This window comes from Amphibalanus amphitrite, unplaced genomic scaffold (assembly GCF_019059575.1).
Source record: "Amphibalanus amphitrite isolate SeventyFive unplaced genomic scaffold, NRLGWU_Aamphi_draft 000730F_arrow, whole genome shotgun sequence".
NCBI lineage: Eukaryota > Metazoa > Arthropoda > Thecostraca > Balanomorpha > Balanidae > Amphibalanus > Amphibalanus amphitrite.
This window is the reverse complement of record NW_024882224.1, coordinates 392-17976: the sequence shown is the minus strand read 5'-3', so window position 1 is coordinate 17976 and position 17585 is coordinate 392. Positions and strand designations below refer to the sequence as shown.

The 17585-nt window shown below is 50.1% G+C and overlaps 1 protein-coding gene across 1 annotated transcript in view; it reads left to right on the top strand.

Moving 5' to 3' along the window:
• LOC122365315 (neuronal acetylcholine receptor subunit alpha-7-like) overlaps positions 1–17225 on the top strand; it is a gene marked incomplete at its 3' end in the record, with an annotated part of 31764 nt that extends 14539 nt beyond the window's left edge. The window contains exons 2-5 of the mRNA XM_043336440.1: positions 1254–1393; positions 4941–4985; positions 16588–16697; positions 17045–17225. Of these exons, the coding sequence (XP_043192375.1) occupies positions 1254–1393; positions 4941–4985; positions 16588–16697; positions 17045–17225 (476 nt within the window). The remainder of the gene's footprint in view (positions 1–1253; positions 1394–4940; positions 4986–16587; positions 16698–17044) is intronic.
• Between the last annotated feature and the right edge of the window lie 360 nt (positions 17226–17585).

The window sequence follows — 17585 nt, the reverse complement described above, 5'->3', positions numbered from 1 at the left end:
ACGGACGCGATAGCCGAGGCTGAGGCGCGCCCGGCACCCCACCGCCCGCCCGCCTCCGGGCCGGCAGATTGTTTATGCATGAGCGGCTCGAGTCCGGTCGACAGACGGCTCTAGGAGCGCGGCTCGCCGGAGCAGGCGTCTGCGCGGCTCGCCGGAGCAGGCGTCTGCTCCGGACCGGATGGATGGATAGGACATTCGTCCGGGCCCGCGCGACCGCCGCCGGCGCCGGGCTGTGCCACGCTGGCCGGGAACGGGGACGCAGACGGCGAGATGTGTTTTCCGGAGGGCGATACGAGTGGAGCGGTGTGGACTCGTTCGAGAGGCGCCGGCGGACACGAGAGGTGTCTCGAGCGAGATGTCTTACCACTTGTTCGCTCGTCTGAGGGTGCTGAGGGTACTTCGTGAGGTGGAAAAAGTGGCGCGTGGGCTGTGTGGGGTGTGGTGCTTGCATATGATCCGAAAACGGAGAATCAGACGAGGGAAAACGATGTGCTTGGCGTGGCTTATAATTTATCTACGAAATAATAGGAAACACTCAATCTCATTGCATTATGCAATGTTGCGCAAGGTCCAGGCTATTGCCCAAGGTTACTAGGGAACTCACTGAGTGATCAATCAGTGAGAGTGTTGGAACGGGAAATCTCCAGGGAACTATAGCTCTCTCTCTGTGACCATTGCTCCCTTCAGAGACGTACGGTGACATCGGTAACCCTCGGCACACTGCAGAGTCAGACACCGTTCCGTGCTTCTATCCTCAGGATACTGAAATCCTTCTCCTCCACGCCGCAACCCCCCTCCGGGCTGGACAGGCAACTTTATCTCATGCGGGCTGCTCCCTTGGAGCGGCACCGCTGCTCCTGAGGGAGCGCACCCCGTAGCCGGGTGCAGTGAGTGCCTTGGGGCTGGGTGGCCTGTCCTCTGGACGGGCTCAGCCCCGGCGACTCACTAGGGTGCCTGCCCAGACCAATGTCTCCCCCTATATCCTATCATCCTCCCGGCTCTGAAATGGTCACAATTGACCGAAAGGGCCTAACCCAACAAAACAAACAAAGAGTCAGTCGGTTCGGGATATCGATCACCTGCACTGGCCGAGCCATTTATTATGTCGTGAAGTCAGAGAAAACTATAGCGACCGTCATTGTTTTCGGATGGGGTCATCGCTTATGTGTTTATGAATTAAACCCAGCGTTGAATAGATGTGCCCCAGAGCTGTCAGAACGAGACAATACTTATCCGCGTCTCCTTTATCGCAGGGTCGATTCAGGGGAAGAACGAGCGACAGATCCTGGATAAGGTGATGAAGGACTACAACACCTTGGAGCGTCCGGTGGCCAACGAGTCGCACCCCATTGTCGTCAAGTTCGGCCTCACGCTCCAGCAGATCTTGGATGTGGTACGGTGCACACGTGGTCCTGGATGTTGGCAGCAGTGGTCAAGTAGTTAAACGTTGTTATGGGGGTTTGGTGTGGTGGGAAGTAGAAGAATCAGGTGGTTTGTTGCGTTACGCTGGAAAGAGTTGTCTCGTGGTCAGTCGGTAACATTACATGATGCGGGTCCCTTTCTTTGATTAGCGTTATTCGAGTAGTGCCGTGGCATACAAGTGGGTTGGCTCGCTTGTGGTGGGAATTGGTTTTCTTTGTGGTGAGAGGCTTGCGGGTCTTATCCAGGCCCAGTCGCTCAGCAGCTTCGAAATTGCTGGGCGGTGCAGGGGAACTATGGACGAATGTCTGTCTCCCAGACTGTGTCTCGGTGCCTTTCGCCTTTGTAGGGTCAGGTGTGGTCCCTGATGTTTCCCGACATGGCCGTTCTACGCGTCCGTAATGGTGAGATTTCACTCAGTGTGACTGCAGCCTTGTGCTGTGTCTCACACTTACAACTGTCTGGGGCAGTCCTTTGTTCCCACAGCGACCGTAAGCTCGATGTCTCCCTGTGCCCCTCTCAGTGCAGTGCATCTCCCATTCGACCACCCTCGTACGTAGTGTCTCCCGTGTGGCATTCTGTACTCTGCCGTATTATCGCCTTCTCCCATGGTGTCTCCTGTGTGACATTGTCCGCCTAGTTACCTTAGGCGGGGTAGTCATTGCCTCCCCTGTGACATTCTCTTTCTTGGTGACGCCCCATCTCAGTGTCTCCAGTGTGACATTCCCGTGCAGACCTCTCCCCCATCCGGGTCTCCCCGGCGCGGCGGCCGAGGGAACGGTGCGCGCCGTGGCGTACGTCGAGGACCGCTGCCTCATTAGACCGCGCTCACAGCCGGTCGATGGAGGCGGGATGCCCGGTACGCCGTTATTGCTCCAGGGCCGGCAATAAACACACGCGCTCGATACGGTCTGGGTGACGGTCCGGTCACACTGCCAGACCTGACCTGACCGGACCAGGCCTGTCTGATGGGTGGCTGCCAGGAGGAAGGGCAGAGAGACAGGTGTTGAAATCACTGGCTCACGTGGCGATGATGAGCCGTTTGGGGTCCAGAAAAATACCGCCCAAGAATTGGGCACCATGACACGGCTATAAGCGGTTTGATACCGAATGGATCGGAAGTCTCGACACGATTAGTGCGCACTCAATGACCCTATCTATGTGACCTCTGGTGTATCGAAAAATTCCAAGATCAGGCTCACTAGCTCAGCCATGCCCGAAAGGAATCTTACGCAACAAACAATGGCCATGGACCAGAAATAAACCAGTCTCTGTTCATTGTAATTTGACTGGCATTGAAACTCAGGTTCGAGATTCAATCTTGTAACGTAGTGACTAGATTTCGGTAAGCTTTTATTCCTCTATCCCCATTGTCCGAGAGTATTTCTGGCCGGCACTGCCCTCTTCCCAGCCGCTCCGGCCAAGACGCTGCCAAAACTCGTCTGTCCACTGGGCGTGAAGGCGATAACCGGGCACAGCGCCGGTCGGCCGTTTCTCAGCCGGTGCTAACCGTGTCGGCGGCGAACGGTTATCGGATTTTGTCGCGGCGCTACCCCGTGAGTGGTCGGTAACCCGGCTCACAACTGGATTATAGGCGCTGTTAACCGCGCTGCCGACCGGCCGGCCGCCGCACTGGACGACGGGGCCGGCGGCGGGTCAGGACAGTGCCAGGAGCGCACTGGGGCGGCACAGGCCCGGCCCGCGGGGTGATCGGGGCCAAGAGCCGGTCCCCGGGTTACGATGGGAAGGAGAGGAAGGCAGAGGGAGAGGAGGGGAGTGAGAGATGAGTGATGACACGGCTGGAGATTGCCTGGAGGAGGGGTCCAGAGCAGGGGGTCGGTGGTGGATCGAGGCGGTGGTGGACAGCTCTTTGTGCTAAGTGCTCAGTCTGGGTGTTCCATGGGTGTTGCGAGCTTTGTTCTGTGTCGCCATCAGTGCTTCTTCTGATTGTTCCGTAGTTGTTGTGTGTTAGTTGTGGTGGCTGTGAACTGTGGAGCGATATGTGTTCAAGTGCATTGACAGGATCTGGTAGGGGCTTGGTCGGTTATGAGTCCAAAGTGGATTTTGGTAAGTTATAAGTAATGCCATGCAATGGCTTCTAAAATTGTTGGTGGTGAGGTTAATGTGCAGCGTGATTGTTTTGTGGCAGTAATTGACGCTTATACACCATTACGATGGTGTAGATATAGTTTGTTTATTGAATCCAGTTTTATAAGCTGTTCACTCTTCCTTTCACTTGATGAAACGATAGTCTGTCTAAGTTCAATGCTCTTTTTCGTGGGTGAAGGTATAACCCGCTTCTCTTTTTCATAGGACGAAAAGAATCAGATTCTTACGTCAAATAATTGGTTAAACTTGGTAAGTGTGTGTAACTGTCACGCCCGGCGAGCTTGTCCGTGTCACAATGCATGAGCGCGGGCTGAGTGTTGGGCCGACACGAGGCACGGGTCACGCCATTCGTCAGAGCGCAGCGACACCAGCTGCAATAGAACTCACATGCTCCGCCGACAGGCAATTCGAGCTATTCGTCTGCCACCGGAATGAAATGACTCCGTGCCTTGTGGAGGGGTTCGCAGAAAGGGCGGCTGGCGGCCGGGGCTGGCGGGTGACGCCGCTGCGAGCTCCCCGAGCTGAGCTGGACATGGTCAGACAGCTCGGGATTGTCGACTCGGCGCCACTCGCCGGTCCCGCCGGTCGCAGTTGCCTGAGCTTCTGCAGCGCCACATGCTAGAGCTGGGACGGACGGTCGGTGCAGACAGGCGCACAGTGGGGGCACACTCTTATCTTAGCGAGAAGTAATGCAGGTTGTATCATTGTGAAAGTGCACGACATTTTGACGAAAGGCGTCGTGTTTGATGGTCTCTTGGGGGCGTTGTAACGCTAACGCGGAAGCGAGGAAGATATCTCAAATCGAACTGCCAGATTAAAGCCATAAAATAGCCGCTGTCATCAGCTAGGCAGCTAGGCTGCGTTGAGTGGCCATTCGGGACGGCATGCACCAAATCGGCGCCCGATAACAGGACATTCGCCGGGGCGGCAGCGGCGATTTAAGGAGATATAAAGCCTCTTAGTGCCACTCGCAGGGCGTATTTGACAAACGGCGTGGGATTGAGGCCGCCACTGGTGTCTTCCAGCTGACTTGAGACGCGCTCACTTCTCCCTCTGTCTGGCACCAGTCTATCGCAGAAAAACAGAGCTCAATCCCGGACCAACAATATCAACCTCGGACACAAAACGGTTGACAAAAACACTTCTGTTGTCATTGGGTGCCGTTTCAAAATCAGTGTATTTTTCGATTTGGCTCATGATGCACATTGCAGAGCACCACGCTCATTACAAAAAGTGACGTTTTGCTAGCTTCAAATTTATCCATTGATCGGGTTTTGATGATCAGTGTCCACTGTCCATATCAGGGGTGGCTGAACGCTGTTCGCCTGTGGTTGCACACTCGTCCGTCCCGGTTTCGTTGCCATGTTGCGCGCACAGCAGCTCACAGTGTTAACACACGTTTTCTGTTCAAGGATGAAAAGAACCAGCTTCTAATAAGTAACACTTGGTTAAATCTGGTAAGTTAAATAATGGTTTTAACCATAATCGGAAATGCGATTAAAGGTATACGGAGAAAATTACAAGGCACAACGCTTTTCGTTCTAGAAATTGTTGTATTATTTTACACGAGTCAAAGTTATTTCGATTTGATACTCGATTAAGTAGGTAGTAAGAGGTGTCTTTATTTTCTTCAGACCTTTTATCGCTGCTCCAATAAAATGAAGCCAGCTGATCGCGCTGCTAAACACAATGCTGAATTAACCATGTCTCATTTATAAAAAAACGTCTTGTGAGCATGGGAGCAAGTACATTTTCATAACACCACGCAAAACGTTAAGTTGTTTAAATGCTTCAAAGACGTATGTACAGTCATAGGTACAGGATACACTCTATCACTAAATGGTTCGAATATCGGGAAAATGGGCGTGGATCATTTTTGGAGTCGTGCGATCTCTATGCAGAACATTGCGGTTTTACTTGTTCAAGCACAGATATTTCCATCTAAGCTCGAACACTAATGTAATGCCCACGGTCTCGGTTACGGCTCTGTTCCTGTTGTCTGTCTCTGATCTGACCCGTGTCGGATGCATGCCTGGGTTGGCCGCGGTATTATACGCTGATGGGACGCGTCTCTAACCAGGCATGACCGCCAAGCCGGGAATGGTGCGACGCTCCCACAGGGGCGCACAGTGGGCAGCAGGGAGACGGCCAATAAAGCACGAGCGGCTCTCTGGCTCTGTCAGCAGGTAGGAACTAGAGGAGGGGAAGGAAAGAGGGGGGAAGAGGAGAGGAGATTGAGGAGATTCGGCCCGAGCCGGCAGAGAGTGGGGAGGATTGTGTGTAAGACCCGGAGTTCTCTTTTGTCAGCTATTATCTGACGCCCTCTTTTTCAGCGTGAACTGCTAACACCCGCATAATTTCCCAATTATTTTGCTACCCCATCCCTCCCTTTGTCTATATCTCCGCGTAACCACCACTGGGGACACTGGGGACTGGTCCCCAGTGACTTTTGGGTTACTGGGGACCGTCCCCAGTAACACTGACGACCTCCTCAATTTGCTTAACCCTATTAGTGGCAGGCTCCTGGCTACCCCCTATTAGTGGCAGGGGGGGGGGGGCTGTTTACGACCCCCCCTTGATATCTCGAGATCTAACGGGCCGATTTTCAAAATTCAAACGGCATTCGATTTCGCTCAACGTGATCTACATTTCTAAAAAATAAAAATTAAAAAATGTCAATAGGGGGGGTAGAGGGGGGTAAAAACGGGCAAATTGCAGATACATTTTAGACTGTTTATCACGGCCAGGTTTCTGAACCAATCTTAACGCAACTTTTGCCGATCGATAGAGAATGAACCAGGAATTCACATGGATCCTAAAAATATGCATTTTCAAAAATCATAGGCGGATACAGATCATTGAGATTGGGGGTGCACAAAAAGTATAGTAAAAAAGGTTTTTGTTGGTACTGTTTCTAAAAAGGGTGGTAATGGTCTTGTTATGTTACAATTTTCTTATGAGAGAACGACTACAATTGTATTGGTCATGCATAGGCGGTGTCAGGGCACCTATGTTGGGAGGTAAAACATAACTCCCCTTTTTGGACGCCTGGATCCGCCTATTATAGCAAAAACGTGTCAAAAGAGGATGCACAATAACTGTATATGTTATCACATGATACCTTTCATTCACTGTTCGTAAAACTGGTGCAGCATCGTGATCTTCGCCCAAATGACTCGCTTCACGAATAGGACCCCCCCAATTCCCAGTGCTCTGGAGCCGCCCCTGGTAAAGTTATGAACTTGAAATTTTCAGGGAATGTGCCCAATTTAGTTTTAGGAAAAGTCAGAAAATTTCAGCATCGTAGCTTCAGCGGTTTCGGAGATATTCCCGAAAAACCTGAGGGGTGGATAAAAACAACCCCCCCTGCCACTAATAGGGTTAAATAGCCAAATATTGTCTCTAAATCGACGTGAAAAGTAATATGTAGTCAACGGAAGACAAATCTATGGATGTTTTGTTTAGCCATGGATTACCTTCTACCTCATCCTTACTACTTCATCCATGGTTTAGCCCTCGCCCGGGTAGGCCTTTCAGCCAACTTCGCCAGGGGGGGGGGGCTTTTTGGCCACTCTGCAGGTTATCTCGGAAAGTAAGCAAGTTAGAAAGACGCAGTAAAAAGCAACAGATAGCTCGCTACAGTATGTTTCAGAATTACACTTATTTTTGATCAGGTCATCGCTGAGGTCACTGGAGGTCACCAAAGGTAAAATTTTCACGAACTTTTGTTCCCAATTTTGACAACCTTTTCACAAATTGGCGCATAAGTCGGGAACCAATAGAGCTTCAATGCGGCGGGGAAGCGCATTCGATAGCTCTTTCAAAGGCCTTTCTGATCGATCCCCTCAGATTTGACCTAAGGACTAAGGTCAACGGTTTAGCCTCCAGGTTGGCGTTTTTGCGGAATAGGTTTTTGTATCATGCCTTTTGACTCCAAACTTGTATGACGCTGATTTTACGGCATCGCGTTTGTCTCGTCGAGACGCGTCGAATAAATTATAAGTCTGGAAAAAAATTGACCTCAGTCCTCAGGTCAAGGTCACGGAAAAGGTCATGTTGCATGTCATTCGGTTGGTATTAGCCGTTTTCACTACGGGCTATCCGGCGAATGCACCTGATTTGACCAAATCTGCACCTAATTTCTTTTACAGCAAATATCTTCATTTTATGAATTCATTTCAGTGTTTTAATCGATGATGCTCTCTGATAATATGACAAAGCAGGCATATAAGCAATTAGTGCAACCCTAGCTGATAGCTGCTAAGAGACACACTGAACCTGATTTGACCAAATCTGCACCTAATCTGTACCAGATGTGCACCAAATGTCTACCAGATGGCCGTCGTGAAAACGGCTATTGTTGAGCTGAACACATTCATGGTGTTTTCAGCGCTCTAGCCTCTAGCATGTTTCTACCTAAAGTTATGGTAAAAACTCATGGAGATGTTACATGACCTGAGATGACCTCAGGGGCATGCAAGGGGTTACAGTTACAATTTACCGGTTCAGTGTATCATTTTTACCTGTGTCACGGTGTTTGAATGTGTTTTCGGCCAAAAGAAGATCATTTCAATTTTCTCCCATTGACTTACCTATGGCAGAAAATTGGAAATTTGGAAAATGGAGAGTTCGCAAAATTGACCTGACATTAGGTCACCGATGTGAAGACTTTAGAGATATGCGAATTGTTCATACTGATTTCCTCATGCAAAAGCTCGAGTTTCAAACTTTTGAGATTTAACCCGCGCCCTGCTGGGGGGGGGGGGGTGTTTGAACACCCCCCTTGTGGTTTTTCGCGAATATCTCAAAAACGGCGGCGCGGAGCGCCGCCGTTTTTGGTACACCTTATTATACATCAATTCTACACATGTTGTGAAAATTTCAGACCAAGGTCATTCAAGGTCAGGTCACCAGGTCACTTGAAGTGACCTCACCTCATAAAAAGTTTCAATGTCTGTCATAGCTACACCGAGTGACCGATCGCTTTGAAACTTTCAGCGATTGCTAAGAGCAATAGCATGTACAAAATGTATATCTCAGAATTTTGATATCGATGACCTAAGGTCAGGTCAATTTTGCGACCTCCCCATTATAAGTCAATGGGAGAAAATTGAAATGCGCCTCTTTTGGACGAAAGACATTATAAACACTCCCAAACACCGAATTACAAGTGGTTCAAACACACAGAACATGAAAATGGTGTCCGTGATCCTTGTTTATGCCCTGAGGTAATATTAGGTCACGAATGGTATCTAACAGTTTTTCGCAAATAACTTTTGATAGAGGCATGCTAGAGCGATGAAAACGCCTTAGATGTGTTCAGCTCGACGATACGGATCGACTGATATGCAACATGACCCTTTCCGGTCAGGTCATGACCTTGACCTGAGGTCAAATTTTCAAGTTGACCTTTCAAGGTCAAGTTATAGTTCATTCGATGCGTCTTGACGAGAGGAACACGATGCCGGTAAAAGTAAGCTCGTACAAGGCTTGGGTCAAAAGTTATTGCAGAAAAACTATTTCCGAAAAAATCGGCTATTTTTGCAGTTTTTGCCCCCTGCAGGCAAAACCGTTGACGTTAGGTCAAATCTGAGAGAATTACTCAGAAAGGGCGTTAATAGGGCTATCGAATGCGCTTTTCCGCGGCGCTGTAGCTCTATTGGTTCCCGAGTTATGCGTTGGCTTCTTGGAAATTTTCGACATTCGACCTGGAAATCGGCGAAATTTTGCCTTCTATGACCTCTGGTGACCTGACCTTTGACCTGACCAAAAAATTGACCGAAGTGATTTCGTCATTATTTTTGACGTTCTTTCGAACGCTGCCTTCCGCGTATCGCTACGTGGCCCAGGAGCCGAGTTACAAGGGGGGGTGTTCAAACACCCCCCCCCCCCCAGCAGGGCGTGGAAATCCAGGACCCCCAGCCGGGCGCGGGTTAACTGGGAATGACAGTCGTCAGTCACATAGTTTTTTTAGAGGCATGGTTACTTTACTTGACCTGGTGACCTGACCTCAGGTGACCTGGGGTCAAAATCTTCACACGTGATGCGAAATTGACGCATCATAACCTATTCCAAGTTTTGCAGCGGTGCGCGCGGCGGTTTTCCTCACACGTGCAAAAAAACTGGCAGGTGTGGCCAAAAACGCCCCCCTCCCCCCCACTCGGGCGAAGGCTGTTCCTGAAATATAATATTTGGTCTTCGCGGCCCTCCATGTGGTCCCCAGTGACTTCGGACTCGTGGTTACGCGCGACTCCACCCATCCCGGGACCATCACCAGCTTATTTCTTTCCCTTCGTCACCCTCTGATAGTCCCATCCCAGCCCCACCCATGGTTCGCGATCGGCGGTTAGGTCTGACCCGCAGCGACGGACACGCTGCCCGCCTCCGCGGCGCGCCGGGCGGCCACAATGGTCGTTTTATGACCACCCCCGATGGAGAGAAATGGTCCGAGTTGCGCAAACATTACGGCTTGCCACCGGCCGTTGATCACCGGCGGCCGCAGCAGGAAGTGTGCTCGGCCCACCGCGCCGAAGCCCAGAGATCGCCACTTTATCCGAGCGCGCTCGGGCCCAATGGCCCCGCGGAGGCGGCTCGGCGGCGCGCCGGTCAGCGGGCTTATGGAGCTCAGTGAACGGGCGGACTCAGTCTGACAGGGTCAACGAGAGCACCAATGTGATGTGATCTCTTAGCTGGTATAGGATTAGAGTTTCAGATAGCTGCTTCTTAGTTGCACGACATGCATAAGCTCGGTACAGAGTTGTCTGTTTGTCATTGCTGCTAAGCAAAGCACAGGACGCTTTGCGATAGCCTCGCCAGCCAAACTCCTATTAAGTGTTCAAAATCGAGAGGCGGTGGCGCGCTTTTTGTTCGACCCCGGCGAGGCGCGAAATGACTATCCATTTGCATAATTGTGTCGTTATTGGATGCCAACTGCCGGCGGCTGATAACAAAACCCCAGACGATTTCTTCGCGCGCTTAAGAGATAGGCAATCCTTTACTGAAATCGACGTTAAATGCTGCCGAGATCTGAGAGAGATGCTTATGTCAGAACATATCATCTGCCAATGCCGATTTTTTACAATGAAGAATACGATAAAAATACACAAGAAAACTTCAGTTAAAATGGATGGATTGATGAATGTGCGACACAATGTTCAATCTCGGGGAAAACATCGGAGATATTTCCATGATATTTATACGATAAGCACTATAGATATATATTATAGGTTTTATTTTGATAACTCATTCAATGCTACATCTATACTACTATTTGAACAGGATCCATCTGTTTGTTTGTTTGTCTGTCCGCCACGCCGTGTAGTGGGTTCAATTTAGCCGGCCTACAGGGCAGACGGTACGGCGCAGGGGGCTGAAATTTGCACACCTTATAGGTGACAGAGCGGGTCAGCGCCTTTTCTAGGTTTCCACTCGCTGGGGTGCACGGTTCGCGCGTGGGGCGCGCTGGAAGAACGCCAATGAAATTTTGATCGGTTCGTAGATCTTCATTGAGAGCCGGGGTCGACAAACTTTGTGAACTAAATGCATGCCGATCGGTGGCGGGTGCCTCGCATTGAAGGATGGTGAAATTATTGATTTTGATAAATGGTGGCGAAAAAATGTGTTGATTGTCGCTAAATGGGTACAGTTTGCGATAGGAACTTAAAAATGCACCGTGTTTGCCGCAAGGCGCCACAATTATCTCAGGGCGCCATTTTTGCCACAAATCGCACAGTTTTGTCAAATATAGTCCGATATGGGTGCAATTTGGTGCAAGGGTGCATGCTCAATCGCCGGGTGACAATGCGCCGCGTTTGTCGCAATGCGCCAAATTTGTCACAAAGCGCCATTTCCGACAAATACGATGAAGCGTAATGGAATGGCACGAATAGGAGCAGGGCTAGGAACACTTCGTCTTATTTTTAGTACTTATTATTATATTAACTTAGTCCGTGACCTGACGTGACCCAGTGGTATTGGTAGGGGTAGAGGTACGGGTGTTTTTTGCGGCGTTTGCGGTTGGCGGAGGGCGGTCGCACGATGCGGGCAGTTTTCAGTTTTGCAGCGTTTGCGGTTGGCGGCGGGCGGGCGCGCGATGCGGGCGGTTTTCATTTGTTGCGGCGTTTGCGTTTGGTGGCGGGCGAGCGCGCGATGCGGGCGGTTTTATTTTTTTGCGGCGTTTGCGGTTGGCGGCGGGCGGGCGCGGGATGCGGGCGGTTTTCATTTTTGCGGCGTTTGCGTTTGGTGGTGGGCGGGCGCGCGATGCGGGCGGTTTTCATTTGTTGCGGCGTTTGCGTTTGGTGGCGGGCGAGCGCGCGATGCGGGCGGTTTTAGTTTTTTTGTGGCGTTTGCGGTTGGCGGCGGGCGGGCGCGGGATGCGGGCGGTTTTCATTTTTGCGGCGTTTGCGTTTGGTGGCGGGCGGGCGCGCGATGCGGGCGGTTTTCATTTGTTGCGGCGTTTGCGTTTGGTGGCGGGCGGGCGCGCGATGCGGGCGGTTTTAATTTTTTTGCGGCGTTTGCGGTTGGCGGCGGGCGGGCGCGGGATGCGGGCGGTTTTCATTTTTTGCGGCGTTTGCGTTTGGTGGCGGGCGGGCGCGCGATGCGGGCGGTTTTCATTTGTTGCGGCGTTTGCGTTTGGTGGCGGGCGGGCGCGCGATGCGGGCGGTTTTAATTTTTTTTGCGGCGTTTGCGGTTGGCGGCGGGCGGGCGCGGGATGCGGGCGGTTTTCATTTTTTGCGGCGTTTGCGCTGTTGTTCGCGGTTGGAGGCGGTCGTTTTTTATTTTTGTTTGTGCGGTGTTTGCGTTTGTCGGCATGCGGGCGTTTTTAGGCGTTTGCGGTTGGCAGTTAGGGTGCGTGCGATGCGGGCGTCTTTTTTGCGTTTTTTTTGTGTTTTTGTTTTGCGGTTTGCGGCGGTTGAGCGTTTTTTTTTTCAATTTGCTTTCGCATTTGCTCACCACGCAGCAAAGCAAGTGGCGCAGCCGCTTGTCTATCTTACTATTTGAACAGGATCCATCTGTCTGTTTGTCTGTCCGCCACGCCGTGTAGTGGGTTCAATTTAGCCGGCCTACAGGGCAGACGGTATTTCGTAGGGGGTTGAAATTTGCACACCTTATAGGTGACGTCACGGGTCAGCGCCTTTTCTAGGTTCCGACTCGCTGGGGTGCACGGTTCGCGCGTGGGGCGCGCCGGAAGAACGCCAATGAAATTTTGATCGGTTCGTAGATCTTCATTGAGAGCCGGGGTCGAAGAACTTTGTGGACTAAATGCATGCCGATCGGTGGCGGGTGCCTCGCATTGAAGGATGGGCAGGTTTTAATTTGAATGAAAAGTGGCGAAAAATGTGTTAATTTTCGTTCGATGGAAACAGTTTGTGATACGAGTTTACAAATGCACCGCGTTTGCCGCAATGCGTCACATTGGTCACAAGGCGCCATTTTTGCCGCAGCTCGCACAGTTTCGTCAAATATGGTCCGATAAGGGTACAATTTGGTGCAAAGATACATGCTCAATCGCCGGGTGAAAATGCGCCGAGTTTGTCGCAATGCGCCACATATGCCACAAAACGCCATTTCAGACAAAATCGAGTAAGGGTAATGGAATGGCACGAATAGGGGCAGGGCTGGGAACACTTTAAGTCTGATATTTTAGTACTGATTGGATCCAATTATTCTGTAAACTGACATGACCCAGCGGTGTTGGTATGGGTAGGGGTAGGGGTAGGGGTAGGGGTAGGGGTAGGGGTAGTAGTAGGGGTAGTGGTAGGGGTAGTGGTAGGGGTAGTGGTAGGGGTAGGAGTATGGGTAGTAGTAGTGGTAGGGGTAGGGGTAGGGTAGTGGTAGGGGTAGGAGTATGGGTAGTACATAGTAGTGGTAGGGGTAGGGGTAGATGTAGTGGTAGGGGAGGGGTAGTGGTAGGGGTAGGAGTATGGGTAGGGGTAGGGGTAGTGGTAGTGGTAGAAGTAGGGGTAGTGGTAGGGGTAGTGGTGGAGGCAAAAGTAGAACAGTGGCCCGGGCTGATCCCATCGGACGAGAGGTGACCTATGTGACCTGGCCTGACCCAAAGTGACCGGGGCTGACCCCTTTGACCCGTCTGGACCCCGTATCACCCAAATTTCATCCAACAACGCCCTCAGAACAGTTCTTTTTTTAATTCTCTTCGCATTTCCGTCCATATCTATGCTTCTAGACGACACATCGACTTGAATCGAACACCATTCGAATGCAAATTGGCTGGTGCCGCAATTTTTTCCTACCACGCAGCAAAGCAAGTGGCGCAGCCGCTTGTCTATCTTACTATTTCAACAGGATCCATCTGTCTGTTTGTCTGTCCGCCACGCCGTGTAGTGGGTTCAATTTAGCCGGCCTACAGGGCAGACGGTATATCGTAGGGGGTTGAAATTTGCACACCTTCTAGGTGACAGAGCGGGTCAGCGCCTTTTCTAGGTTTCGACTCGCTGAGGTGCACGGTTCGCGCGTGGGGCGCGCTGGAAGAGCGCCAATGAAATTTTGATCGGTTCTTATATCTTCATTGAGAGCCGGGGTCGACAAACTTTGTGGACGAAATGCATGCCGATCGGCGGCGAGTGCCTCGCATTGGCGGATGGGCAAGTTTTAATTTGAATAAATAGTGGCGAGAGATTGTGTAGATTTTCGTTGAATGGCAACAGTTTGTGATACGAGTTTACAAATGCACCGCGTTTGCCGCAATGCGCCACAATTATCTCAGGGCGTCATTTTTGCCGCAAATCGCACAGTTTTGTCAAATATAGTCCGATATGGGTGTAATTTGGTGTCAAGATGCATGCTCAAACAACAGGTACAGATGCGCCGCATTTGCCGCAATGCGCCACATTTGCCACAAAGCGCCATTTCCGACAAAATCGAGTAAGGGCAATGGAATGGCACGAATTATTCTGTGACCTGACATGACCCAGCGGTGTTGGTAGGGGTAGGGGTAGGGGTAGGGGTAGTGGTAGGGGTAGTGTAGTGGTAGGGGTAGGGGTAGGGGTAGTGGTAGGGGTAGTGGTATGGGTAGTAGTAGTGGTAGGGGTAGATGTAGTGGTAGGGGTAGGGGTAGTGGTAGGGGTAGTGGTAGGGGTAGTGGTAGGGGTAGTGGTAGGGGACAGGGGTAGGGGTAGGGGTAGAGGTAGTGGTAGGGTAGGGGTAGTGGTAGGGGTAGTGGTAGGGGTAGGGGTAGTGGTGGAGACAAAAGCAGAACAGTGGCCCGGGCTGATCCCAGCGGACGAGAGGTGACCTATGTGACCTGGCCTGACCCAAAGTGACCAGGGCTGACCCCTTTGACCCGTCTTGACCCCGTATCACCCAAATTTCATCCAACAACGCCCTCAGAACAGTTCTTTTTTAAATTCTCTTCACATTTCCGTCCATATCTATGCTTCTAGACGACACATCGACATGAATCAAACACCATTCGAAAGCAAATTGGCTGGTGCCGCAATTTTTCCTACCACGCAGCAAAGCAAGTGGCGCAGCCGCTTGTCTATATTACTATTTGAGGAGGGTGCGTCTGTCCGTTACCGAGGTCCCGACTTGGTCGTGCTTTGCGTGAACTACAGGCCAGACCGTTGCACCTAGCGCGGTGAAACTTGCACAACTTATAGATCAAGGATGCGCGACGTGCCTTTGAGGGGTCTCAGCTCGATCGGATTGATGGGGAGCGCGAGGCGCGTGGCCAAAAAGTGCAAATTCGCGTCATAGACTTTACATGTATAAATCGGCGTGCGAAATCGGGCGAAAACGGCTAAATTTGCCCGACACGGGTCCCATCTCCGTGCAATATCTCGGTAACCGTGGGCCCGATCGGCACGGCGAAAACAGCATCGTGTAGATAATTGAACGGGCTATCGAATGGTGTGCGGTGCAGGAGATGGCACGCGCCACGTGCACCCATGAGGATACTTTTATTGGAAAAATTGCGGTTTTTGACGTATTTTGGAATTGATTTTATTTTTAGGTGACCGTTAAATGGAGCGAGTTGAAACAACGCCTATTTGCAAGAGAAATGTACCGCCTCTCATATAAAAATTGTGAATAGCTAATTGATCGACGGCAAGGTGGTACAAATCGCTAGAGAAAATGGTGTTTGTCAATTTTGTGCCACTTTATTAATCACACGGGGTTTGCTGCATAACCTGATACCTTTGGCAATTGAATATGGTACCATTGGATAGAGCATTCAATTCTGTCCAATATTCACTCTTCATTTTTGCATGATTAGCAACAGTATCCTTAAAAATGTAAATGTTCCAAACCATCACATTGTCATTTTTAGCGAAATTCATCGATGGCCCTCAAAAGACTTCACGCCAGTTTTCGAATCATTCTAAAGTAGAACGCATGATAATACGACACGGGCACCTCGATGCGATGTATCTTTTTGTTTTCTTACAAAATGCTTGGCCGTCAAAAAGCAATCGAACGAAATGGATATCTACCAACCAAACCGACACAGACCAACCCAATACCCACGGGTCAAAAAATCCCCCCTTCGCGTTGCGGAGCACGCGGGTAACCCTAGTGTACACTACATGTAAACATATTCTCCCATGCTCACGATGTCGATGAATGCTTCATTTTAATTTAATCATAAATTGCATTGTAAGTGTTTGCATAACTAATATTACTTGCATATGATGATATCGTGTTTTTGTGCAATGTGCTATGTGCATGCTTGCTACTCAGTGTGCGAAGTCACAATGCATATATTTTTTTCTACGTGCATGCAATGCCACTATCATTTTTTAGTTTGCTTTAATTTTCATGCATTCCCAATTAATCATGATTATTCATCCGTTGATCTTCTTTACGGTGACACTGTCCCTCAAATATTTTGCTCATTTTTTTCTGGCAAATAAACTTCAAAGTAGTTTGAAGTAGATACCCTAAATTTCTAGCATCATTACTTTGTTGCACAAAGGGGCCATGACGTAGCTAAACATGTAGTGTCATATACAATCACCATACTCTTATGCTATATTTTAAATAATTTCCTCTTAAGTATAAATGGGATATGTGCCTTTATAATATTTGTATAATTGCCAGGAATGGGACGACTACAACCTCCAATGGGACCCGGAGGAATTTGGAGGAGTCAACAATCTGCACATCCATCCCAAATATTTGTGGAAGCCGGACGTCCTCATGTACAACAGGTAATGCCACTGATTTGTCGATCAGCTGGGTCCTATTGACCATGTCCTTTGCATCCTGGCTTAGAGCACTTGTTCACGTTCATGCTGCATTTGAAATAATGTGACCTAGAAATCAGGCCAGCTACATGGGTGGGCCTTTCCGCGAAGTAGTGGTCAAGTACTACACAAAAGTAAGCGTCGATCACCTGACGTGTCTGGAAGCCATTCGTTTTGTGTGTTTTTATTGCTTGTTATATTGCAGTTTGCATCATCCGCTTGAGGTCCTCCTGAATCATTCGTTTAACTATAAATTCGGGTGAACGTTGATATTGTATGCACTGTCGCTGAGACCCACCGCCTGTTTCCAGTGCCGATGACAAATTCGACGGCACGTACCCCACAAACGTGGTGGTGCAGCACAACGGCAGCTGTCTGTACGTGCCGCCGGGCATCTTCAAGTCCACCTGTAAGATCGACATCACCTGGTTCCCGTTCGACGAGCAGAAGTGTACCATGAAGTTCGGCTCGTGGACCTACGATGGGTGGCAGGTGAGCAGACAGCTGCACAACGGTGCACGAGCAGGGCCAGAGGGTAGGCAACTGTTGTTCGACATTGAGCATGCACTTGCAAAATATACGTATTAGGCTACACGGTGGGCACAATTTCCCACATAGCACTGCATTACATGATCCAGATGGTCTCATTTCATCATCAGTGCCTTCCTGACCATCTTTTTCGCTACACTTTTCTGCTACTTCTTGGGCCGAAGTCGTTGGCCCACTTGGCACTACTCAGAATCAATCATTGAATTTAGATCTGCATTGACTGCTTTAAACGCTTCTTGTATCATTGGCTGAATAATGAAAGAACTAAGGACGGCATGAATAGGTAATACAAGATAAGGTAAA